The sequence below is a fragment of the Salmo salar genome, chromosome ssa22 (genome assembly GCF_905237065.1).
Source record: "Salmo salar chromosome ssa22, Ssal_v3.1, whole genome shotgun sequence".
Classification (NCBI taxonomy): Eukaryota; Metazoa; Chordata; class Actinopteri; order Salmoniformes; family Salmonidae; genus Salmo; species Salmo salar.
This window is the reverse complement of record NC_059463.1, coordinates 39,515,673-39,542,205: the sequence shown is the minus strand read 5'-3', so window position 1 is coordinate 39,542,205 and position 26,533 is coordinate 39,515,673. Positions and strand designations below refer to the sequence as shown.

The following is a 26,533-nucleotide window of genomic DNA, read 5'->3' as shown; positions in this document are numbered from 1 at the left end:
TATTTTAAAACACTGTTCCACCATGATAGGACAATAAATAAATAAATAAATAAATAAGACGTATAATTCATTATAAAAAGTATATACATCATCTGAACAACATTGAAAGCTCTCTCACATCCCCGCTCACAGCAATACATTGGTTCTGGGATATGCAGACATTTCCTTTCTCACTCAACGCCACACTTTCCCAAACATAATAAAATAAATAAAAAAACACACACCACACCATCCACATATACTGTGCCTTTTGTTTACTGAGTTTTTATCTTCACCATGTTGAATTAGTGCTTTTGTGTTCCAATTAGTTATATTTGAAGATATATAGAAAACCTATATCTTTTTTTGTATTATTACAATCCATTACCGGGCTAGAATTTTCCTTGTCTATAAGAACTTAGTAATTTTTTAAATAGCCATGGAGTAGTCTTTGTGTCTCTGAAGAACTGGTTATCAATATATAGTTTATCGACAATGAGAGCTACACGTTTCCCTTTAAATCTATTTTCCTTGAAAATTGGATACAGAACTTTATGCCATTCTGCAATTTCCTTTGGGAACTGCTCATTCATGCCAATTTTGGTCCCAGCAAGTCTTTTACCCAGGTTTTCAACCATTATTTTATCTTTAAATTAAGCAAATTTGACAACGATTGGGCGTTCATACATCTGCCCACTCTGTCCGAAGCGGTGTACACGTTCGAGTTGGATTTTGTCGATAGCTTCACGTTGAATCTGAAGCACTGTAAGGAGAAACTCTCTAACTACGGATTCAAGAACTTCTCCTTCTTTCTCTTGGATACCTATAAGTACCAGATTCTCTCTCATGGATCTAGTCTGTATGTCAAGTAAGACTTCTCTCAGAACGGTGTTCTCCTTTTTAAGTTCATTCACTTCAGTTGCAATCTTATTGACTGTCCCTTTTAGCTTGTTTGTTTCCTTCTCCAATGTCTCAGCTTTTTCATCACTCATCTCGAGGCTTGCCTTCAACTCTTTTATATCCTTACTGACTAATTCAAGTATACCCAGTTTGTCATTTATTGATTTTAACAGATTTCGACCTTTACCATTCCCGGTGGTGAAAATATTAAATTGTCTGTGTCTGTAGAAGAGTCCCGTTTTCGTTTTGAAATCGGTTCCCCTGTCTTACTCTCCATCATGTTTGGGTGCTGCTTGTTTTCATAATATTTGTCGATAAATTTCTCTAGTCTTAAGATTTGTTTTGTATTATTATTCAGATTGAAGGTTATCACCCACCAGATTGTGTAGTGCTAATATTTACTCTAACTTGCCGATAATGAATATTAAGTTTTTATCTTGAGGTGCTCTACATAACTACGTTCAGTCCACCATTACCTGTCTCAGTCCCGCTCTGCCCAGTTGCATCGGCTCGGGAAGAGGGGAATTGGCAAAATTCGGAGACTCTCGGGGGAACTTGGGCAGCCTCGGGTCCTCTCGGCCACGGAGACGTCGGGGACTTCCAGGATGCCTCGGAGGTAATGTGGAATCCTTGGGCCAGTGGAATCGAACCTTCTCTCCTTCCTACGTTCCCATAACAGCCCATCGATCCGGAGGGTCAAGACAATGAGCAAGTCGAGATCCATTGGTAGTTCCCGGGCTGCTAGCTCGTCCTTCACTTCCTCAGATAATCCGTACAGGAACGTGTCGAACAGCGGTTCCGGGTTCCAGGCACTCTCAGCTGCCAACGTGCGGAAATCCACTGCATAGTCTGCCAAACTGCAGGAGTCTTGCTGAAGCTGGAATAACTTCCAGGAAGCCTCTCTCCCGGGCGATGGAGAATCGAAAACCTTCATCACCTCCGCCACAAACTCCTCCAGACTGAAGCAGACGGCTGACTGTTGTTCCCACACGGCCATAGCCCAGGCGAGAGCCCCCTCTGACATCAGCGTGATGAGGTACGCTATCTTTGAGCGGGCCGAGGGGAAGGAGAAGGGCTGCAGCTCGATGATGAGAGAACACTGCACGAGAAATGTGTGACAGGTTCCCGACTCTCCAGCGATGCGTTCCCGGGGGAGGTAAGCGCGGTTCTCGGGAAACCGGGGTTGCCGGGGAGGCCTGAGGGGCTGGGAGGTTACCATGTGGTAGGCTGGCTGACAGACAACCCGTGGAATTGCTCCAACAATGTGTTCAACGCACGATCATGGCATTCGGCCAAGGTCTGGGACCCTTCCATAAGACCAGGAAGCAACTCCTCGTGGGTGGTGTGACAAGGTACAGAACGACAGGGCAGGCACGGTCAGGGCAGGCAGAATGGTAAAAACTGGTAAAACTAGAAAACAGGGACGAGAGAAAGACAGGGGCTTGACGAAACAAAACGAACTGGCAACAGACTAATAATGGGGAAGATGGGCGACAGCTGGAGGGGGGGTGGAGACAAGTACAAATACAGGTGAAACAGATCAGGGTGTGACAGTAACAGTAACATCTCGCTTGACTGCCCTACAGTACAGACATAACAGGTGATGTAATGATGACTAAACTAAATGTGGTCATGGCACTGTATTTCTTTAAACGTAGATTTTGCATGAATGTTGAATATATTTACCTCCAATGAATGATCAACCAAATGTTCTGAACATAAGACCAGACAAGTAGCCTATCAGTTATGAGTTTTGTACAAAGAGTTTTGAAAATGTACCACTTACATGTGAAAAATATGCCAAAGTGACTGAAAACTATTCATTGAGTAGGCTGGCATACTGATGCACATGATTGGCTTGTATTGTTAGTCTATATACTCAATGGGGTCTGTTAACATGCCTGGTAATGTAACGTATACACCGGGAGACAGAAAGCAGGTGAAGAATGTGAGTTTAATACGGAACAGATACAAATGCACAAACATGGGCCACGTACTGAATGTGAGAGAAAACCAATAACACCTAAGGACTGGGTAGTGATGAAGTCCAGCTGTGTCTAATAATGGATCGCTGGTGTGCGTAACAATGGTTGCCAGTTGTGCATAATGATGTGTTGCCATGACCGGGGGAACGGGAGTAGACGTGACAGCTATATGTTCATTTATATGTACATGTTCAGGAACTGTATTAATTAGGGAATAGATTCAATCCGAAGCGCGTGTTACGGCACCATTTAAATGTAAAGGTAAGTATCGATTGAGACAACATATCAGCATTTACGGTGAATGCGGTCTCCCCGAACGGGTGAATATTGCCTCTAAATTTAAACCACACTATAGCGCTGATCTTCCGTCCTACAGTTTTAATCCAGGCCTTAACAAAATCTAGGGCCTTTTTGTTGGGAAGAGAGACGGCAGAGATCAAACCTCAAAACATGTAAACACACCATAAGCAATACATAATAAATAAATATTGCAAATCATAAGTGCTTATAAATCATATAAATCATAAGTGCTTATAAAAACAAACAACATGGATTGAGAGGAAATAAGTGCTGTATAAGCCTCCCTTGTATTCAAAAAGGAAAAGAGATTACATAATCACAAATCATCACATATTGAGCTCCTCATTGCCCTTCAAGCAGAGGGTGGAAGCTGTTGATTCTCTGTTTGACCAGGAGAGGGCGACGCTCAGCTGTGATGGTTTCCTGCTGCATCGTCTTATGTTGAGCATTCTCTTATGTGAATATATCTGTCTGCAAAGCAGTGCGACAAAAACAACAACACAGAGTTACACATGGGATAAACAAATGTACAATTAATAACACAACAGAAAAACATGTGTACAGTATGTGCAAATAAAGTAAGGCAGTCATTAGAGAAACCAAGCCTGTTGAGTCTGCCGATAAGAATATGGTGATTGACAGAGTCGAAAGCCTTGGCCAGGTTGATGAAGACGGCTGCACAGTACTGTCTTTTATCGATGGCAGTTATGATATTGTTTAGGACCTTGCGCGTGGCTGAGATAACCTGTAATCTGCTCGGAAACCGGATTGCATAGTGGAGAAGGTATGGTGGGATTCGAAATGGTCAGTGATCTGTTTGTTCACTTGGCTTTCGAAGACTTTAGAAAGGCAAGGCAAGATGGATATAGGTCTGTAACAGTTTGGGTCTAGAGTGTCTCCCCCTTTGAAGAGGGGACGACTGTGGCCGCTTTCCAATCCAAGAGGTTGAACAGACTAGTAATAGGGGTTGCAACAATGGTGGCGGATAATTTTAGGAGAGAGGGTCCAGATGATTTGTAGGGATCCAGATTTTGCAGTTATATCAGAAAATCAGCTGTCTGGATTTGGGTGAAAGAGAGGGGGGGGGGGGGGGTTAGCCAGGTGGAAAGCATAGCCAGCTGTAGAGAAATGCTTATTAGAATTATCGATTATTGTGGATTTATCGGTGGTGGGAGGTGCTCTTATTCTCCATGGACTTTACAGTGTCCCAAAACTTTTTGGAATTAGTGCTGCAGGATGCAAATTTCTGTTTGAAAAAGCTAGCCTTTGCTTTCCTAACTGACTGTGTATATTGGTTCCTGACATCCCTGAAAAGTTGCATATAGCGGGGACTATTCTATGCTAGTGCAGTACGCCACAGGATGTTTTTGTGCTGGTCAAGGGCAGTCAAGTCTGGAGTGAACCAAGGGCTATATCTGTTCTTAGTTCTACATTTTTTGAAAAGGGCATGCTTATTAAAGATGGTGAAGAAAGCGTTTTTAAAGAACAACGAGGCATCTTCTACTGACGGGATGAGGTCAATATCCTTCCAGGATACCCGGGCCAGGTCGATTAGAAAGGCCTGCTCGCAGAAGTGTTTTAGGGAGTGTTTGACAGTGATGAGGGGTGGTCGTTTGACCGCAGACCCATAACGGACGCAGGCAATGAGGCAGTGATCGCTGAGATCTTGGTTGAAAACAGCAGAGGTGTCACGACTTCTGCCGAAGTTGGTGCCTCTCCTTGTTCGGGCGGCGTTCGGTGGTCGACGTCACCGACTTTCCAGCCTCCACCGATCTACATTTCTTTTTCCATTTGTTTTGTCTGTATTGTACACACCTGGTTCCCATTTCGTTTGAATTATTTCCCTATTTAACCCTCTGGAGCCATCAAGGTTTTTGCATGTTTATTGTTGTCAGTTGTCTCGTTTATGTGATTCTGGATTTTCATTCTCCTTGTTGGAGGATTAATTTTGAGTAAAGTTACTATTATTACTCATCTCTGCGTTCTGCGCCTGACTCCGCCTTACCCACATCACCTAGACTCTGACAAGAGGTGTATTTGGAGGGCGAGTTGGTCAGGATGATATCTATGAGGGTGCCCATGTTTACTGATTTTGGATTGTACCTGGTAGGCTCCTTGATAATTTGTGTGAGATTGAGGACATCTAACTTAGATTGTAGGATGACCGGGGTGTTAAGCATATCCCAGTTTAAGTCACCTAACAGTACGTACTCTGACGATAGATGGGGGGGGCAATCAATTCACATATGGTGTCCAGGGCACAGCTGGGAGCTTGGGGGGGTCTATAACAAGAGACTTATTTCTGGCGAGATGGATTTTTAAAAGTAGAAGCTCAAACTGTTTGGGCATAGACCTGGATAGTATGACAGAACTCTGCAGGCTATCTCTACAGTGGATTGCAACTCCGCCCCCTTTAGCAGTTCTATCTTGACGGAAAATGTTGTAATTGGGAGCAGAGATAATGATTCACACAAGTCCTGAAACACACAACATTGAGATGAGAGAGAGAAAGCGGTTAATGTTTTCTTAATATGTGTACATAAGACCGGCCAAGGTCCTGGGCAGGATGGATGCTATACCTAGTAACAACAGCCGACTGGGGGGGTGGACCAGATCAAAGATTTGGTGCTTCCAGTTCCACTTCACATTAAAATGAAGCAGACTGCAAAATCTTATAAAGATGTCTGTTTAAGCCCTTCCCTTTTGAAGAGAATAAAACCAACAGAACCAACCCACTACGGAGACCAGTCTAAACGAGTCTAACACATGAAGAATATGCAAAGGACATATTTTAATGGCTTGACATCGACACACTTTCATGATTTATGTAAAAATGCATGTAAGGGGGAGAGATGGGGGGACGGAAATGGTGCCAGAAAAGGGACCCATTAATAATGCAATGAGTGGTTGCAGCCCAGCCTCCACACAGCCCAGCCTCCAGTCTCCACACAGCACAGTCCTCAGCCTCCACACAGCCCAGCCTCCGGTCTCCACACAGCACAGTCCTCAGCCTCCACACAGCCCAGCCTCCAGTCTCCACACAGCCCAGCCTCCAGCCTCCACACAACCCAGTCCCCAGTCTCCACACAGCCCAGTCCCCAGTCTCCACACAGCCCAGCCTCCAGCCTCTACACAGCCCAGCCTCCAGTCTCCACACAGCACAGTCCTCAGCCTCCACACAGCCCAGCCTCCAGCCTCCACACAGCACAGTCCTCAACCTCCACACAGCCCAGCCTCCAGTCTCCACACAGCACAGTCCTCAGCCTCCACACAGCCCAGCCTCCAGTCTCCACACAGCCCAGCCTCCAGCCTCTACACAGCCCAGCCTCCAGCCTCCACACCGCACAGTCCTCAGCCTCCACACAGCCCAGCCTCCAGCCTCCACACAGCACAGTCCTCAACCTCCACACAGCCCAGCCTCCAGTCTCCACACAGCACAGTCCTCAGCCTCCACACAGCCCAGCCTCCAGTCTCCACACAGGCCAATCCCCAGGCTCCACACAGCCCAGTCCCCAGCCTCCACACAGCCCAGTCCCCAGCCTCCACACAGTCGAGCCTCCAGTCTCCACACAGTCAAGGACGTGTGTGTGTGTATGTGAGTGTGTGTGTGTGCGTGCGTGCTTGTGTGCACATGTTTTTCTTTTGTATGAAGGAGACTGTGAGGGAAAAGTACAAAGAGAATAAAGGACAGCAGGCTGTAGCTGATAATAGTTCTGATTGGTCAGGGGTAGCTGAGAGGATTTCTAATTGGTCAGGGGTAGCTGAGAGGAGTTCTGATCGACTACTTCAGGAATATGTGAAATCCAGTCATGAAAAATAAGACAGAGGTGGAACCGTCATTGTCAACTGAGCAGAAAAAGGTTCAAATACCATTTCAAATATATCAATTACTTTTACATACACAACATGACCAAAAGTACTTGGACACCTGCTCGTCGAACATCTCATTTCAAAATCATGGGCATTAATATGGAGTTGGTCTCCCCTTTGCATTTATAACAACCTCCACTGTTCTGGGAAGGCTTTCCACTAGATGTTGGAATATTGCTGCGGGGACTTGCTCCATTCAGCCACAAGAGCATTAGTGAGGACGGGCACTGATGTTGGGCGATTAGTTCTGACACACAGTTGGTATTTCAATTCATCCAAAAGATGATCAATGGGGTTGAGGTCAGGGCTCTGTACATGCCAGTCAAATTCTTCCACAGCGATCTCAAAAAACCATTTCTGTATGGAACTCGCCCCAAACTGTTGCTACAAATTTGGAAGCACAGAATCGTCTAGGATGTCATTGTATGCTGTAGTGTTAAGCTTTCCCTTCAATGGAACTAAAGGGCCTAGGCCAAACCATGGAAAACAGCCCCAGATCATTATTCCTCCTCCACCAAACTTTACAGTTGGCACTATGCATTCGGGCAGGTAGCGTTCTTCTGGCATCCGCCAAACTCAGATTTGTCCATCGGACTGCCAGATGGTGAAGCATGATTCATAACTCCAGAAAACGTGTTTCCACTGCTCCAGAGTACAATAGTGGAGCTTTACACCACTCCAATCGACGCTTGGCATTGCGTATGGTGATCTTAGGCTTGTGTGTGGCTGCTCGACCATGGAAAACCATTTCATGAAGCTCCCGACGAACAGTACTTGTGCTAACGTTGTTTCCAGAGGCAGTTTGGAACTCGGTAGTGAGTGTTGCAACAGAGGGTCTGTAAACCCGGTGATCCCATTCTGTGAGCTTGTGTGGCCTACCACTTCTATGCTGAGCCGGTGTTGCTCCTAGATGTTTCCACTTCACACAGCGCTTACAGTTGACCGGGGCAGCTCTAGCAGGGCAAACATTTGATGATCTGACTTGTTGGAAAGGTGGCATCCTTTGACGGTGCGATGTTGAATGTCACTGAGCTCTTCAGTAAGGCCATTCTACTGCCAATGTTTGTCTATGGAGATTACATGCTGTGTGCTCGATTTTATGCACCTGTCAGCAACGTGTGTGGCTGAAATTGACAAATCCACTAATTTCAAGGGGTGACCACATACTTTTGTATATATTGTGTACTTTTAGAAGAAAAAGTATGTTAAAGACAAGTAGTAGAATATTGTATGTATTTGGAAATACAGTTCCATGCATTTAACCCAGATATTTGAAAATAGTATTTGAAATTATTATTTTTAAATACTTTGAAATAGTAGGCTATTTTTAGGAAATGATTTGAAAATACTTTCAATAGAAGTAGTTGATTCGGGCAACTTTATTTGAAAATACTTGAATACACAGAACACAGAAGATAAGTATTTATATAACAAATAATTAAATACACACACGTATTTGCAACCTAGACACCATGCAGTGATTGATAAATACGTTGAATACATAGTAACAGGGTGCACAGCGGGCCATGTGTGTGTATTAACTTAGAGAGAGAGACAATGTGAGCGAGAGAGATAACGTGAGAATGTGTGTTCTGTTCAGAATGGCAGAACAGAACAGAGGCAGGGAGGACTAAGTGATTGTCAGAAGAAAATGGTCTGAATGATGATATCTACAGCTGTGGACCTGTGAACCCAATTCAAAGGCAATGCAAGATTAATGAGACAGAAGAAGAAGAGGATTGAATAGGGATTTGATTTGAATAAGCCAGTCTCTGATTGGTGGTCTTGGGTCAGGGGCTTGGGACAACATACAGACAAAAGTAATCTCTTGTGGACAGATTCTGCGCTTAAACCAAAGAATCTGTCTTGACGGGATGGAATGTGTAGGAGGGGTTTGTCTAGCCCCTCTGAAATAAGTGTTACCTCTCTCTAGTCACCTCAACTTTGACTCTGTCAAATGTCAACTCTCGTGATCACCTCATACATGCAAAATTGCTGCACTCACCATAAAACAGGAACTGTCTAAGTGTTGTTGCTTTAGAATCAACATTCATGTGAATATGTGCCTTGCAAAGCTGATGAGCTGAATCGTCTGTTTGTCGAGCAAAGCAGCGCTCTGTGAGATAGCTACTGTACTGCATTGATAACACTCACCCTATTCCATCAATCTCACATTAAAAACAATCCCTGCATTTAAATATTTAAAAGAGCTCCTTAGCTACAGCTGCTGTACCTCTGCAGACATGTAACGCCTCTCTGTGCACCGTTCTTCATCATTCAGCCAACCAGGCTGCTGACTCTACTCAATCTGTTATTGAACCCTCAGACCACACCCCTTTAACCCTTAGACCACACCCCTGAACCATCAGACTCCACCCCTGAACCCTCAGACTCCACCCCTGAACCCTCAGACTCCACCCCTGAACCCTTAAACCACACCCCTGAACCCTCAGACCACACCCCTTGAACCCTCAGACCACACCCCTGAACCATCAGACTCCACCCCTGAACCCTCAGACTCCACCCCTGAACCCTTAAACCACACCCCTGAACCCTCAGACCACACCCCTTGAACCCTCAGACCACACCCCTGAACCCTCAGACTCCACCCCTGAAGCCTCAGACTCCACCCCTGAACCCTCAGACTCCACCCCTGAACCCTTAAACCACACCCCTGAACCCTCAGACCACAACCCTGAACTATATTGGTGTATAAAAAATACAAATGCATTGATGAAACAGAACTAATATTGTCTTCAGAAAAATAACCAAAACTAAATATGAAGAAATATCTGTACAACTGAGGGCTTAAAGACTCTTTTCAGCACAACTTCTACAAAACAAAGACGGTAAATTAAAGGTGACATACATAATTCATGAAATGCATGACTTTGAAAAAACCTCCTTTTTCTTTTTACATTCCATTCCCAGATGTCAAAGTAATGATGATTCTATGTAGATTTAGCACATGCCCTCAAAACAAGGCATGGGAAAAATCCACAGCATGCTTAATAAAGTGGTTATTGTTGATGAATGTCTGGAGCTGAGAGAGAGACATTGTGTGTGAGTGTGTGAGAGAGAGAGAGAGAGAGAGAGAGAGAGAGAGAGAGAGAGCTGTACATCCCTGAGCCACCGCCTGCACCTTCTCAGCCTGTACTGAACACTGCACTGAATCGTGGGGCTGACAGCTACGGCAGCAGAACATAATTATGTAAATGCAGGTTGTTCTGGTGATTGATTACCAGAATAGCGTTGTGTGATTTTTTTTCTACTCTGAGTATTCAAAATGGCTCTATTAACCACACACAGAAATTAAAAGCAATTAAAATCCTGCAGACGAAACATATTGAAAGTCTCAATCATGACTGAGACCCCTCCATGTAAGACTTACAACAACATCAACAACCTGGAGAAAAAATTCTAACCTCGGTCAAGGAGGTTGACTCAAAGACGTGGGAAAGCTTCATGATGAAACCTTCATGTTGAAATGGTGTGTTTGACTGCGGTTTGAACAAGGTCTCATTAGTACCACAGTACTGTGTTAGCCCACTGAGGTAAGGCATATAGGCATGAGTTCAATGCAAGTGTTCAGGTCTCAGGCAAAGTCACTCATTGTGCAAGCATTACAATTAACTACTAAATCTATTTTAATGGCACTCAGAGGGGTAGGTGTAAGGGAAGGGGTGAAATAGAGGAACAGAGAGATGGAGAGAAGGGGGAAAAGAAAGAAAGAAATAGTGAGTTGTAGAGTAGGAATTACATACAAAAATACATCAAAGAAGATAATGAAAAAAAATACATATTTGAAGTTTATTTGTATTTTCGTTCAATGTAGTTTTCTTCGGACATAAAGTACATTCTCACTAAACAACAAAACAAAACACTGATGATAAATACAACATGTTCCCAATGTATCAGGTCAAAGGACAGCGAGAGAGAGAGAGGCAGCAGACTGACTAACATTCCATGAGTCAATATTGGCCTGTGTAAGAGAAGGAAATGTTTCAGAAAGATATTAAACTTCTCAACCATGTGATTTGAATGCCTCTGTATTCCAACCGGTGAAATGAGAAATGCAGGGGAGGAGAGAAAGAGAGAGTGAGATAGAGAGACAGAGACACAAAGAGAGAGAGAGAGACAGAGACAGACAGATAGAGAGACAGAGAGAGAGACAGAGACAGAGAGAGAGACACAAAAAGAGACAGACAGAGAGACAAAATGAGTTCCTATCAGCCAGAATCAACCTCTCCACTCTTCTCCCCAGACTAGACATTCTCCAGCGAGTCATCGACACCATCAACACAGAGGTATCACAGGCCTGTTCCTCTCTGACAAATGTGCACCTGGTGCATCACTGGGCCTCATCACTTCTATGACCATGTGCACCTCAGCAAGAACGGAGTCAGGCCATTCCCAAAAGTCCTGAAAGACACTGCCCTGGACCAGAACTCCAATACCCACACCTAGCCCAGAGACTCTATGTTTAGAGTTTCTAACCAGAACTACAAGAGTCCCAGGGCCCCTCCTCAACACCAAGGAGCCCCAAGCTACAGAGAGCCCAAGTCCCCACTGGCCCCAGTCACCACGCTGCTCCTGGTCCACATGCCCCCCCCACACCGATCCATCCCTGGCAGAGCACCTAGCCAGCCACAACATGCAGTAGAAAAGAACAGCTATGCAGTAGTGACGCAACAAAGTCCTCAGCACGGGACAGCCAGATAAGAGACATGTTGGCTCTAATCTGCTCTAACATAGGCATACTGAACTAGACTGAACAAAAATATAAAAGGAAAATGTAAAGTGTTTGGTCTGATGTTTAATGATCTTAAATTTTCCATTAGCACAAAAAGCGTATTTTTCTCAAATGTGCACAAATTTTGTTTACATCACTTTTAGTGAGCATTTCTCCTTTGCCAAGATAATCCATCCACCTGACACGTGTGGCATATCAAGAAGCTGAATAAACAGCATGATCATTACACAGGTGCACCTTCTGTTGGGGACATTAAAAGGCCACTCTAAAATGTGCAGTTTTGTCTCAAGTTTTGAGGGAGTGTGCAATTGGCATGGTGACGGCAGGAATGTCCACCAGAGTTGTTGCCAGATTATTTCATGTTTATTTCTCTACCATAAGCCACCTTCAACGTTGTTTTAGAAAATTTGGCAGTATGTCCAACCGGCCTCACAACAGCAGACCACGTGTAACCATGCCAGCCCAGAACCTCCACATCTGGCTTCTTCACCTGCGGGATCGTCTGAGACCAGTTACCCATACAGCTGGTGAAATTGTGGGTTTGCACAACCGAATAAGTTTTGCACAAACTGTCAGAAACCGTCTCAGGAAAACTCATTTGAGTGCTCGTTGTCCTCACCAGGGTCTTGACCTGACTGCAGTTCGGCGTCGTAACCGACATCAGTGGGCAAATGCTCACCTTCGATGGCCACTGGCACGCTGGAGAAGTGTGCTCTTCATGGATGAATCCTGTTTTCAACTGTACCAGGCAGATTGCAGACTGCTTGTATGGCGTTGTGTGGGCGAGCGGTTTGCAAATGTCAAAGTTGTGAACAGAGTGCCCCATGGTGGTGGTAGGGTTATGATATGGGCTGGAATAAGCTACAGGAAACAAACAGAATTGTATTTTATTGATGGCAATTTGAATGCACAGAGATACCGTGACGAGATCCTGAGGCCCATTGTCGTGCCATTCTACCGCTGCCATCACCTCATGTTTCAGCATGATAATGCACGGCCCCACGTCACAAGGATCTGTACACATTTACTGGAAGCTGAAACTGTCTCAGTTCTTCCATGGCCTGCATACTCACAAGACATGTCACCCATTGAGCATGTTTGGGATGCTCTGGATCGACGTGTACGACAGCGTGTTCCAGTTCCCCCCCAATATTCCGCAACTTCGAACAACCATTGAAGAGGAGTAGGACAATATTCCACAGTCCACTATCAACAGCCTGATCAACTCTATGTGAAGGAGATGTTTTTCTCTGCAAATGGTGGTCACACCAGATATTATTTTATCCCCATAACCTATTATAGCACATGCTAACATCCACAATGATAAATTGGTTCACAGATCAAGCATTCGACTGTTAAACACATCGTAAAAGAACATTTCAAACATAACATCTTTAAGTACTGTATGAGCAGCTATAACATTCAGGGTTTGTGATTTTCAACCTTTGGTGTGGAAAGCACAGACCCAGACTTTGTATATACTGTAACTGTATATAGTTCAGACAAAATTATACTTCTACAAACATGCAGTCCAGGAGACTTACAAACATCCTCTCCAAAAAATGACAGGGAGTTTACTGTACCTTCAGTGAAAAATCAAAATGTTATATGTGACAAAGATTCAGGAGGGATTATAATGCGGTTTAAGGAAGATCGTTCAAATTATATAACAGCAGAGAGAAAAGGAAAAACATTGGCTGAAGGTAATAAAATACATTATCAACTCAGATGTATATGCCCCCATCTGACTTTCCATATTTGAACAAATATTGTTTTCAGACTCTCTATTCTGATATGACTCATTTTCAGTCAGTAGACAAAGTTCTGTTAATGGGGAGTATCTAAATGATAGAACTGGTAAAGAAACAGACTACTGATTAAGAGGGAAACATCCATTTGCATCTCACTGGTTAAATGTACATCTCACTGGTTGAATCAACATTGTTACAATGTAATTTGTCTACGTATTGGGATGTGGAATTTACATGGGAAATAATTAAGATTTGAAAAAAGTTATCATAAACAGTACTGTTGTTTTTGAGGGAGAAATTTCAACCAAAGGATGATGTCAACATGGTAACCAAGTTTCAATATAGACATACAACATATAAAATATGTTGAATTTGTACCTTTAAAATAACATCAGATCTTAAACATTATGTCCACTACCAGAAACAAAACTATAGGCTGGGAAGCACCTCCTTCTGGAGAATTGATGTATCTACAGCTCCCCTTTGGTCTCCCATCCAGGGTTTTAACCTCTAAAAGGTTATAGAGAGAATTACTGAAGAGTCCTATAAAGAAAGTGATTATGGCAGAATCAGGAGTTGGGGCTTTAAGTCCCTAAATCACTGAGATAACTGATCTTTCCCTGCCTATCCTTCTCTCTCTCTCCCTTTCTATCTTTGAGGTCGAGAGGATGGAGGCTGGAGGACAAGAGTTTTAAAATGACCGTGTAACTTCGGCAAAGTACTTAGAACTTAATGAAGTCCATAAGGTGACTTGGAATGGAAATATGCATTTACGCAACGTTTCTAAGGTTTTACTGTAGGTATCTAATACCAGCTCTATAGGGATAACAAAATATCATTCATTGTTTACACCACACTGTCAGTTCTTCTTTCAGAAATGAAGTCATGCAATATGGGTGTATATTTTATGTATGTTGTGTGTTTATGATTCATCTGCACTATGTATGATTCAATCAGCATTTTTTGCACATTATACACAGGATGAGTTTAAAAGCCATTTCATGTTCACAATATTTACTAAATCAGAGAACACAGTATGTCCAACGTAAGTATCTATAGGAAAACCTACTTCACAATCAAAAACTAAGGGCAATTAAATGTCCCTGTTAGCTCTGGCATTGATGCACACAAACATGAATGTGTACACACGCCTACTCTGGCCAAACCCTCCCCTAACCCGGACGACGCTGGGCCAATTGTGTGCCGCCCTATGGGACTCCCGATCACGTCCGGTTTTGATACAGGGTCTGTAGTGACGCCTCTAGCACTGCGATGTAGTGCCTTAGACAGCTGCACCACTCAGCTGGAGTGTTGAGAGGCGCTAACTGGGGAAACATCTGAAGATGTCAGCTGGTCACCTCACGGGACCGGCTGAAAGATTCAATGTCATCTGAATGCCAGCAGGCAGCAGGATGAAAGCATCATGCCTGCCCATCCAGCACACGCTGAGCTGAGCCTGAGCCGAGCCTGCTTTCCTTTCTGCCTGCCTGCAGCACCATGGGAAGCACTAGCCCAGCACAGAGAGAGAAAGAGGGAAGAGATGAGGAACAGGAGAAGATATGGGATTATAATGATGACAGAACTACATGAGTTTGTATTTAGAATTTGGTGGTAACACATTGAGATTTGTGGTTGCAAAAGGTCCTGCCCCCAGAGCACAAATCACATTTTCACTTGCAAATCTCATTCTACAAACATACAAAACTTTTTACAAGCTTACGAATCTCTTGGTAACGTGACAACAGTGACAGAACTCAGAGCGCGAGCAGATTCAAAATCTGCAAATGTATTTTTGATTCAGATCAGAATATTCATACTCATAAATGGACTTCTGAAATCATTCTGATAATAAATTATACTTGCAAATCTTATTGAATGCATTGAAATATTAAGTTACATGTTTGCGACCATTTTTAAATCTTTCACACATCATGATACAAGCTTGCAAAATGTAATTACACATTTGCGAATCGTACTTGCGACCACGAACCTCAATGTGTGACTACGAAATTCAAAATACAAAGTCACGTAATTCTGTCATGATTATAATACCATAGTAGGAGGAGGGAGTAGAAGCAATTACGGAGGTGGCATCTTTAGCTAGAAAGAGAACAAAACCTTACTATTAGATCTCTTCTCACTCACCAGTCTACCTAACACATTTACAAAGTCCATTGCCCTGTACTTTAGATGTAGTATGGTGAAGACTGGTCTCAGAGTGAGAATTCAGCTTCTTTGCCCCACAAGCAGTAAATGTGTTTGTTTTTCAGTGGGGTGTAAACAAAGTATCACTTCTATGGATGTATTATTTCTTTAGCACCCCCAACCAAGCAAACACTGCTACAGTACCAGGCTGATTGTGTGAAACAGTGTGAAAGTATGTGCAGATGGATCTGCTGCCTACTCTTATTGGTGAGCATCTGGGACTCATGTTAGGGCCAGTGGTGTTTCTTATTTTATTTTTTTGTCTGAGAGAGAGAGAAAGAGAGAGAGAAAGGGAGAGAGAGAGAGACGTTAAATTGAAATTGAATTGAGAGAGAGAGAGTAATGCCGGCGCTGTGCCTGCAACCCCCATGGCATGGTTCCATAGCTGTCCTCTATCTCACACAGAGAGCCAGTCTTCAGAGAGACACTGGGGTGCTCACTCACTTCACTGCAGGGGAGACAGAGCCACTGAGATAGACTCAGAAAAAAGGGTTACAAAAGGGAATTCAGCTGTCCCCCCCCATAAGAGAACTATTTTGGTTCTAGGTACAACCCTTTTTGTTTCCAGGTAGAACCCTTTTGGGTTCCATGTAGAGCCCTCTGGGGATTGGGTTCTACATTGAACCCAAAAGGGTTCTTCAAAGGGTTGAAGAACTCTTTTAGGTTCTAGATTGCACCTTTTTTTCTAAGTGTGTTGCTGCTAAAGGAACCAGTTAAAACTGTGCTGTAAATACAAGGAGGTTCCTTCTCTGGTCCTATGGGCTCCTCAGCAAGATGCCCTTCTGTAATAAAATGTCAGTCTATTGTTCTATTGATTTATTTATTGCCTTTTTAAAGGTAACCTGTAGAGAATGCATTGTCTTACACAATACCAATCTGACCAAGAGGGAGCATGAAACAATACATTACCAGGGTCTATTGTGGAGCATAGTGTAACTTGAGTAGCTAGGTGATTTCTAAACACACGATTTCTAATGTTCATAACACAGTAAGTTCCAATATGAAACATTTTTACTAACAGAGATTGTATAATGAATTGCATATAGGACTATTATGTAATGCTCTAGTTAATAGTATGCAGAGTGCAGTTTCACAGTGGAGACCCAAATCCTGTCAGAGCTGGTGGATGGATGGTGCTACATACTGTAAAGCCTTAATTAGTCAAAAGGAATGTTGTCATATCCATCAACCACAATGGCGCAGGTTTTTAATCACTGAGGAATAATCCATAGCATTTTCTTATGGGGAAGAGGAAACACTATATTTACTCTGACACATCCACACAATGCTAGATTTAGAAAGAGAAGGACTAGAATGGACATTCACATTCAAGTAAAATTTCCTGATGCTTTTTGGCATTCTAGATATTTTATTTCTATGGCGAAAGACCCCCCTGGAATTACAAACACTCCCACGATGGCACACATACAGTTCACATACTTACACACACACACAGACACGGCACACACACACACACACACGGCACACACATATCAAACACATACTGCAGCAGTCATGTGGAACATCCTATTACCACATAATTTCACAGTAAAAATGTTAAATATATTTGCAGCTGTAACTGCAAAATGACAAGTGTGAGACGGCATCATAATGATTAACCCCTGAATAGCCTTTACACACAGCTGCACCAAGATAGTTCCAGTTAAACTCTTACCACCTAATAATAGGTTGTTTAAATTGTCTATATGTCAGAGGTGTATACAAGTCCTGCCAGAGATCACTAAAAGAGACATGGTGTCCTGGTCTCATAGCATCCTTCACCGAAGGCCTGAACTGCACTAATGATATTGAGTTGTGTTATAAAGAGGGCAGCTTCAGTACAGTAACACCGACATCACACAGTCTGTGTCCCAATTCATCACACAGTCTGTCTGTGTCCCTATTCCTTATATAATATAGTGCACTCATTTTGACCAGCGCCCTATGGGCCTACTAATAAACAAATAGGGTGCCATTTGGGACGCATCCACAGCGTACAGTCTTTTTCTTCCAAGCCATGAGTAGCCCACAAATATGGCTGTCACTACTGGGCATCTCTTATTTACCTACTGTAGGGGTCAATCACATGCTAACTTAATCTCTGCTCCGGTCATCACACTGGTTAGTTCAGCTCTTAGCCCTGTCAGAGTCTTCATGGTGACATGGCTGTGTGTGTGTTTGTGTCTGTTGTGTGTGTGTGTGTGTGTGTGTGTGTGTGTGTGTGTGTGTGTGTGTGTGTGTGTGTGTGTGTGTGTGTGTGTGTGTGTGTGTGTGTGTGTGTGTGTGTGTGTGCACATGTGTGTATGCATGCTTGTGGCGTGTGTGGGGTCACATGACAGTTCAACTAGTACCAGCTGCAGATCAATGGTCAGCTGACATTGTGGAATGTTCAGAATATGTTATGTAGAACAAACATGCTTCTGTGACATGTTGAGTGAGGAATCATGTCAGCTCTAATCATAACATTTCTATCTGTTACGTTCAGTTTGTTCCCTAGTCCAGCTGTAGGTCAGTGGTCAGCTAATGCAAGCAGCGTGGAGCTCTGAGTAGTGTCTAGTGGACACATGGTACAGCTGACACCCTGGTCTCTGAGGACCCGGTGGGGTTTTGACATGGATGTAAAGAAGCTGATCTGACCATTCTCTAGCTGAACAACACGACGATACCAGGCTGTAAAGTGGAATAGGGCTGGACAACCAGAGACCGTTCTCTAGCCTCAGAGCCCTCCTGTATCATAGACTTGTTCTGCACCATACTGTAAAATGAATAGGGCTGGACAACCAGAGAACACACCACAGCATTATTACAGCAAGGAGCTGTAAGGAGCCGCAGAATGAATTATTAATTCCATTTAGGGAAACTGCAAGGCTGGAAAGAAGTAACACACGCCGACCTGCAAAGAGGAAGTGACAATAAATGAGTTCATAAGCTATTTGGGAGAGATATTTGGTTGTAAAGGCATGTGCTAAAATGCTTTTTAAAGTCTGGTGAAACACTTTTTGAGTAGGCCCCACTTCAGCCAAGGTGTTATTATTTTTGCAAGACAACATGTAGCTACACTCATGGAAAAAAAAGAGCTATCTAGAACCTAAAAGGGTTTTTCGGCTGTCCCCATAGGAGAACCCTTTGAATAACCCTTTATGCTTCCAGGTTTGGGTTTCCCTTTTGGGTTTCATATAGGACCCTTTCCACAGAGGACTCCACATGGAACCCAAAAGGGTTCTACGTAGAACAAAAATAGTTATCCTATGGGGACTAATTGTGGATTACAGGAAAAGGAGGACCAAGCACCCCCCCATTCTCATCGACGGGGCTGTAGTGGAACAGGTTGAGAGCTTCAAGTACCTTGGTGTCCACATCACCTACAAACTAACATGGCCCAAGCACACCAAGACAGTCGTGAAGAGGGCCTGACAAAACCTATTTCCTCTCAGGAGACTGAAAATATTTGTCATGTATCCTCAGATCCTCAAAAGGTTTAATAACTGGACCATCGAGAGCATCCTGACTGGTTGCATAACTACCAGGTATGGCAATTGCTCGGCCTCCAACCGCAAGGCACTACAGAGGGTAGTGCGTACGGCCCAGTACATCACCGGGGCCAAGCTTCCAACCATCCAGGACCTCTATACCAGAAGTTGTCAGAGGAAGGCCCTAAAAATTGTCAAAGACTCCAGCTACCCTAGTCATAGACTGTTCTCTCTCCAACCACATGGAAGCGGTACCGGAGAACCAAGTCTAGGTCCAAGAGGCTTCTAAACAGCTTCTACCCCCAAGCCATAACAGTCCTGAACATCTAATCAAATGGCTACCCGGACTATTTGCATTGCCCCCCCCCTCTTCTACGCTGCTCCTACTCTGTTATTATATATGCATAGTCACTTTAATAACTCCACCTACATGTACATATTACCTCAATTACCTCAACACCGGTGCCCCCAAACATTGACTCTTTACCTGTACCCCCTGTATATACGTCGCTATTGCTATTTACTGCTGCTCTTTAATTATTTGTTATTCTTATCTTTTAGGGTTTTTATATTTTCTTAAAACTGCATTGCTGGTTAAGGGCTTGTAAGTAAGCATTTCACTGTAAGGTCTTGTTGTACTCAGAGCATGTGACAAATAACATTTGATTTGATTTGACAGGTGAAGATTCCTTTGGAAAACTTTTTTTCTGAGTCTATAGTGTAATGCAGAAACAGTAAAGTTGAGTCCACCATTGAAAAGGTTATGTCTACCTAAAACCATTGATGTGGCTACCTTATATTGATGGTTGAAAGCCAATTGAGATTTACATTTACATTGTTTACATTTGAGTCATTGAGCAGATGCTCTTATCCAGAGTGACTTACAGCAATTAGTGCATACATTTTAATAATTTTTTCATACTTTTTCTCTCTGCTGTCATCAACCAACTGGCAGTCATGACAACAAACTGATACTCTTAATTAAGAAGGCAGATGGCAGAGCAAAAGCCACCTCAAGAAGATGTCAACCTGCACAAACACACGCGCGTGCGTGCGTGCGTGTGTGTTTGTGCAGGTTGATACTATCAAGCTATACTGTACCAAATTCCTTCTCAAGTCTGTAACAAAGTTTTAGTTCCCTTTAATGTTTGGCACTGTGGAGTCTAATAAGCAACACATACAGCATAAAAATAATACACTTTAAAATTGTGTGTAGTATAGTAAGTAAGAAAAAAAATCTCATTAGGTCACTGCACTCAAAATTAATGTAATGCACTATTTAGTTGGAATCAGTTAGTTAACAGCTGAGTACCTGATGTTATGCAACCACGAATTGTCCGTAGAGCGCCGAGACGGGATTGTGTCGAGGCACAGATCTGGGGAAGGGTACCAAAACATGTCTTCAGCATTGAAGGTCCCCAAAAACACAGTGGCCTCCGTCATTCTTAAAGAAGTTTGGAACCACCAAGACTCTTCCTAGAGCTGGCCGCCCGGCCAGACCTCTGTGGAGATGGGAGAACCTTCCAGAAGGACAACCATCTTTGCAGCACTCCACCAATCAGGCCTTTATGGTAGAGAGGCCAGTCAGAAGCAACTCCACAGTAAAAGGCATATGACAGCCCACTTGGAGTTTGCCAAAAGGAACCTAAAGTTCTCAGACCATTAGAAACAAGATTCTCTGGCCTGATGAAACCAAGATTGAACTCTTTGGCCTGAATGCCAAGCAACACATCTGGAGGAAACCTGGCACCATCCCTATGGTAATGCATGGTGGTGGCAGCATCATGCTGTGGGGATGTTCTTCAGCATCAGGGACTGGGAGACTAGTCAGGATCGAGGGAAAGATGAACGGAGCAAAGTACACAGAGAGCCTTGATGACAACCTGTTCCAGAGCGCTCAGGTCCTCGGACTGGGGCAAAGGTACACCATCCGACAGGACAATTTTTTAATTGATTTTATTTTACCTTTACTTAACTAGGCAAGTCAGTTAAGAACAAATTCTTATTTTCAATGACAGCCTAGGAACAGTGGGTTAACTGCCTTGATCAGGGGCAGAACGACAGATTTGACCCTAAGCACAGAGCCAATACAACACAGGAGTGGCTTCGGGACAAGTCTGAATGTCCTTGAGTGGCCCAGCCAGAGCCCGGACTTGAACACGATCGAACATCTCTGGAGAGACCTGAAAATAGCTGTGTAGTGACACTCCCCATCCAACCTGACAGAGATTGAGAGGATCTGCAGAGAAGAATGGGAGAAACTCCCCAAATACAAGTGTGCCAAGGTTGTAGCGTCATATCCAAGAAGAATCGATTCTGTTATCGCTGCCAAAGGCTTTTCAACAAATTACTGAGTAAAGGGTCTGAACACTTATGTGAATGTAATATTTCAGTTTCATATTTAATAATTTAGGAAAAATTTCTAAAAACCTGTTTTTGCGTCATTATGAGGTATTTTGTGTAGATTGATGAGGGGAAAAAACTATTTTAAACCATTTTTGAATAAGGCTGTAACGTAAAAAAAAATGTCAAGGGGTCTGAATACTTTCCAAATACGGTGTAATTTGGGAAGCAGGCAGAGAGAACAAGATGCCATAAGCAGTGCTGTAGTTAGATGTGACAAGGTAATTGATAGTATTACGCAGTAGTATGAACCAATGGAGGGCCAGTTGCTACATAGAGAAATCCAAAACAGTGATTTGTTTTTAGTTCCTTCCATCATCAAAATGTACAATCAATTTTGTTTTCCACCATAGATAGCTTCCATTCAATGTATGGACAGCAAACTCTGAATTTTAAACTCAACATAAAATGCAAAGAGGACAAGGAAAAAGTAAATAAAAACACTCTTTAATGTGAAACCCAAATGGCACCCTATTCCCTTATCGAACACAATTTTAAATTCAGGTTGTAACACAACAACATGTGGAAAAAGTCAAGGGGTGTGAGTACTTTCTAAAGCACTGCATGCATAGACCTACTACCAGAGCCGAAGACATGCATCCCAAACAGCACCTTATTCACTATATTCCCAAAGGGCTCTGGTCAAACGTAGTGCACTAAATAGGGAATACAGTGCCATTTGGGATGCATGCTTGAGTTTGAAAAGTAACCAGAGTTTGAAATCAAAGTCTAGACAGAGATTTCCTCACCGACAACCACTCAGTTTTTCACAATTCCTGACATTTAATCCTAGTAAAAATTCCCTGTCTTAGGTCAGTTAGGATCACCACTTTATTTTAAGAATGTGAAATGTCAGAATAATAGTAGAGAGAATGATTTATTTCAGCTTTTATTTCTTTCATCACATTCCCAGTGGGTCAGAAGTTTACATACACTCAATTAGTGTTTGGTAGCATTGCCTTTAAATTGTTTAACTTGGGTCAAATGTTACGGGTAGTCTTCCACAAGCTTCCCACAATAAGTTGGGTGAATTTTGGCCCATTCCTCCTGACAGAGCGGGTGTAACTGAGTCAGGTTTGTAGGCCTCCTTACTCGCACATGCTTTTTCATGTGCGAGTGAGTCATAGAATTATAAATAGGGTGTGTACAGTGCTATAAAAAAGCTTATGCTGTTTGGTGCTCTAGCATCAACTGATCTTGATCCAAATATATTTTTGGTAACACTTTACGGGACATTATAAGAGGGCCATACTGTACATAGGTTCTGTGGCGTTGGTGAAATTTTGTCAGTTGGTGATTGTCAAGCAAATAACTGCCGGTCTCATAGTAACTGACCGTTAATTAATCTAAGCACATTTAGAATCCTGGCTTCCACACATAGCCACTGATGCAGACCTTTGGAACATCTACATTTTACACGTCTAATAAATCCATGTAATATAGCCTTCACCTTCACAATAAATCCATTATTTATTTTAGACAGGTCTAAAGAAACAAGAAAAATGTAGTCTATTTCAGATGTGTTAGGTCCTGATCTGGCTATGCCATATATCCTTAGCATTATTTTATAGTATGAAGAATACAATAGAACAAAGCTGAATAAAATAGGAATGACATTTTCTCCAAACGATTTGAGGGAGTATTCTGTGTTGAGCGGTTAACAAAGAAACACGTACTCCTATATTCTAAATGTAGAGTTATTAATGTAACTTTCGTTGTGACAGAAACGTTGGGCTATATGTCTTGATTTTAATACATTCTAAGACTGCATGATGCAACTCTAATGACGATTTGAAAAAAGTTGCATGAAACGCATGACCTCTGCTTTGTTTTTTGCGCAGTCTGTAAACCCTTCATCCGTCTCTCATTCACAATTTGACAAGCACTTGATAATGCCTCGAATTTCCCGGTGGCATCACCTTTGTTTGGCTGTAATGTCCCCTATAGAAATGTTGCGCAACATGAGCTCATGGGCTCTCGTGAAGTGATTGATTCAATTTTAGATGACATTTGCATTGATGTCAGAGTGATTCGAGGCACAGTAGAATGCTGAGTAGGAGGCAGTCAGGAAGTTTGGTCTGCTACTAATGACCAATGGCATCAGAGCTTTGAGAAGCCTAATTACCGTGACTAAACGGTCATTTGGAATTTGCCTTCGTGACTCGTTACCGCAGGTGTGGCGGCAATATGGTCACAGTAATAGCTAGTCATACAGCATGCTCATAACAAATCTTACAATGCGTAATTAATTATAATCGATTATACTTATAACGTTACATACCTTATATGTAACATTCATGTTATTTGCGGCCCTGTTTTCAAGCTTGATGGTGGTTGCACCATGTGTATCAATATGCTTGTAATCGTTTGGAAAATTTCAGAAAATGCAGTCATGGTTTTAGAAGCTTCTGATAGGCTAATTGACATAATTTGAGTCAAATGGAGGTGTACCTGCGGATGTATTCAAGGCCTACCTTCAAACTCAGTGCCTCTTTGCTTGATATCATGGGAAAATCAAAAGAAATCAGCCAAGACCTCAGAAAACAATGGTAGACGTCCACAAGCCTGGTTCATCCTTGGGAGCAATTTCCAAACGCCTGAAGGTACCACGTTCATCTGTACAAACAATAGTACGCAAGTATAAACACCATGGGACCATGCATCCATCATACTGCTCAGGAAGGAGACGCGTTCTGTCTCCTAGAGATGAATGTACTTTTGTGCGGGGGGGGGGGCAGTAGATTATGTTTACAGTATGTCATTCCTAATAGTAATTATACATTGGCGATATATGCTCTGAGTAATGGTAATAAACCTACCACTGTCACTCACTACGTATTTACATGTAGCCTATTACACCTCAATTTAATTGATTCGTGAATACAGTACGCCTACATACACTGTAACAAAACATCAACAACTGCAGAGGTCAATAATGGATATTCGTTCAAAGTCAACGGTACCCCGTTTCACGCGACCGACCGAAAGGCAGGCGCCAAAGAACAGATTCAGCACCATGGCCAGCTCCTCTCCTTACGCCTGCGCGACCTCGTCCAACAATTCTAGAGCTCAACTGGCAGGAAGAGGCAATCGCTTGCGTTTTTCATTGAAGGAGCCACTTTCACTCATTCGCGCCCCTCCTCCCTTTCTCTCCCACCTCCTTCTCGCACATCCGTGGCGGTGACTGGCGAGTCACCGTGAAGGAAAATATTGCCGTGCTGTGTCTGTGTGCGTGCAACATCTCAGCTCTCTCTCCAAGCATAAGTCGTATTTTATGGCAACCTTAAGAAAAGGCTCAGCAAATTCGGGTGTCTTTCGTTTTGAATCAGATAACGGTTTAATTTCAGTTTATTGTTCGAATTCGTATCAATTTCACAATTTCTGCAAATAGGAGTTCTGCCAGGCTACATCCTCTCTAGGCAGCGATATGTTGGATCCGTCATCCAGCGAGGAGGAATCGGATGGTGGGATGGTCGAGGAGGAACACCATCACAAGGAGGCATCGGCACCCCAGAGCGGAGCCCGCATCTCTCCAAGCCGGACGAGCGAGAGCTCCGGCGGGCTTGCGCCCAGCAGCAGCAGTCGCAGTAGCGCTCGCCCGACCAGCCCGAGCCCGTCTGCTGCCAGCGAGCAGGAGAAGGTGGAAGAGGCCAATTTGCAGAAGGAGGAAGAGGAGCGCAAAAAGAAGCTGCAACTATATGTATTTGTGATGCGGTGCATTGCCTACCCTTTCAATGCAAAACAGCCCACGGATATGGCTAGGCGACAACAGAAGGTAAGCCACCCACGGTGGAGGGGACGTAAATCACCACATGTCAACGAATAGCCTCCTTTTCACGGCAATGATTAGCTAGATGCTGTCATACAGGGCCGGATAAAAGCTACATTAATAATAAACCTACCATCCCACAAACCCTTACGCAATACCATCATATCTAATTGATAGGCTATACCATACCAACATTAGGTTTTTCCTCCAACACTGTTTATATGAATTTAGAATGTAGCTGAATTCAGCCATGCATAATGCGAGGATATGAAGCGCAGGCAGCTATGGTGTGGGTACGTAGGCAACCATCATGCAGATGGATGTTGCAGAGAAAAAAACACCGTTCTACACACACAGTAATCAGTCGCGGGGCCTGGCAAACCGTCCAATCCGTGCAGCGTGTCATTTATAAATGTATATTGCGGAAGGGAATATGTTGAATATAACCTAAATAAAGCAGTGTCATTGCAGTTGAAGACATCACCATTTGACTAGCTTTCATTTGAGGTCTAGAGCTGTGTGCCGTGCTATTCCTGTTATAGGATAAAATGTTAGCCTTTTTGCGCCATCACTTGACCCCTCGATTCATTTTCCCAAGGTGACTTAAAGTAAGACCCAAGTCCTGACAAGATTGAGGACATTTGGAAGGGCTGCACATTTTCCTTTTAGCCGGGAGACTGCAGGCAGTCTATACCATAATACATATTTATTCATAGAAATGTAATTATTTAATCAATCAATATTTGATTGTGTCACGTGATCCACATACCATCGAACCATACTATTTAGATAGGGTCAATTATGGTTTATTTAAACCCTTTCCCTGTTTGGTGAATAGGCATACATTCAGCCTTCAATATGCCCCCCCATATTTCGTCTCAATATAAACCATGGGTGTAAAACCTATGGCCTAAATATATATATTTATATATTTTTTTTTTCCCGGGTGGGGACTCAATATAGCCTACTTTAAAATGACTAATACCAAATCGAAACTGTGTAGGAATGATAATGGACCTACATTTATACAGTTTCCACGACTGTTTCCGGCTCACTGATAATCACCGAAATTAAAACTAGACAGTCAGGGAATATCGAAAATTCCAAAAACGATGGACTATCTTTCGCAAGTTTTGACTACGAGGAAA

At 43.1% G+C, this 26,533-nt stretch overlaps 1 protein-coding gene across 17 annotated transcripts in view; it reads left to right on the top strand.

Moving 5' to 3' along the window:
* Window positions 1-24,727: 24,727 nt before the first annotated feature.
* LOC100380688 (calcium-dependent secretion activator 1) overlaps window positions 24,728-26,533 on the top strand; it is a 158,319-nt gene continuing 156,513 nt past the window's right edge. For 7 of the 17 annotated variants that reach the window (XM_014167821.2, XM_045705294.1, XM_045705297.1 and 4 more), the window contains exon 1: window positions 24,732-25,391. In XM_014167821.2, coding sequence (XP_014023296.1) covers window positions 25,044-25,391 — 348 coding nt within the window. In that variant the 5' untranslated portion in view covers window positions 24,732-25,043. Of the gene's footprint in view, window positions 25,392-26,533 lie in introns of all 17 variants that reach the window. The other 10 variants (XM_014167818.2, XM_045705292.1, XM_014167816.2 and 7 more) reach the window with 5 other exon arrangements.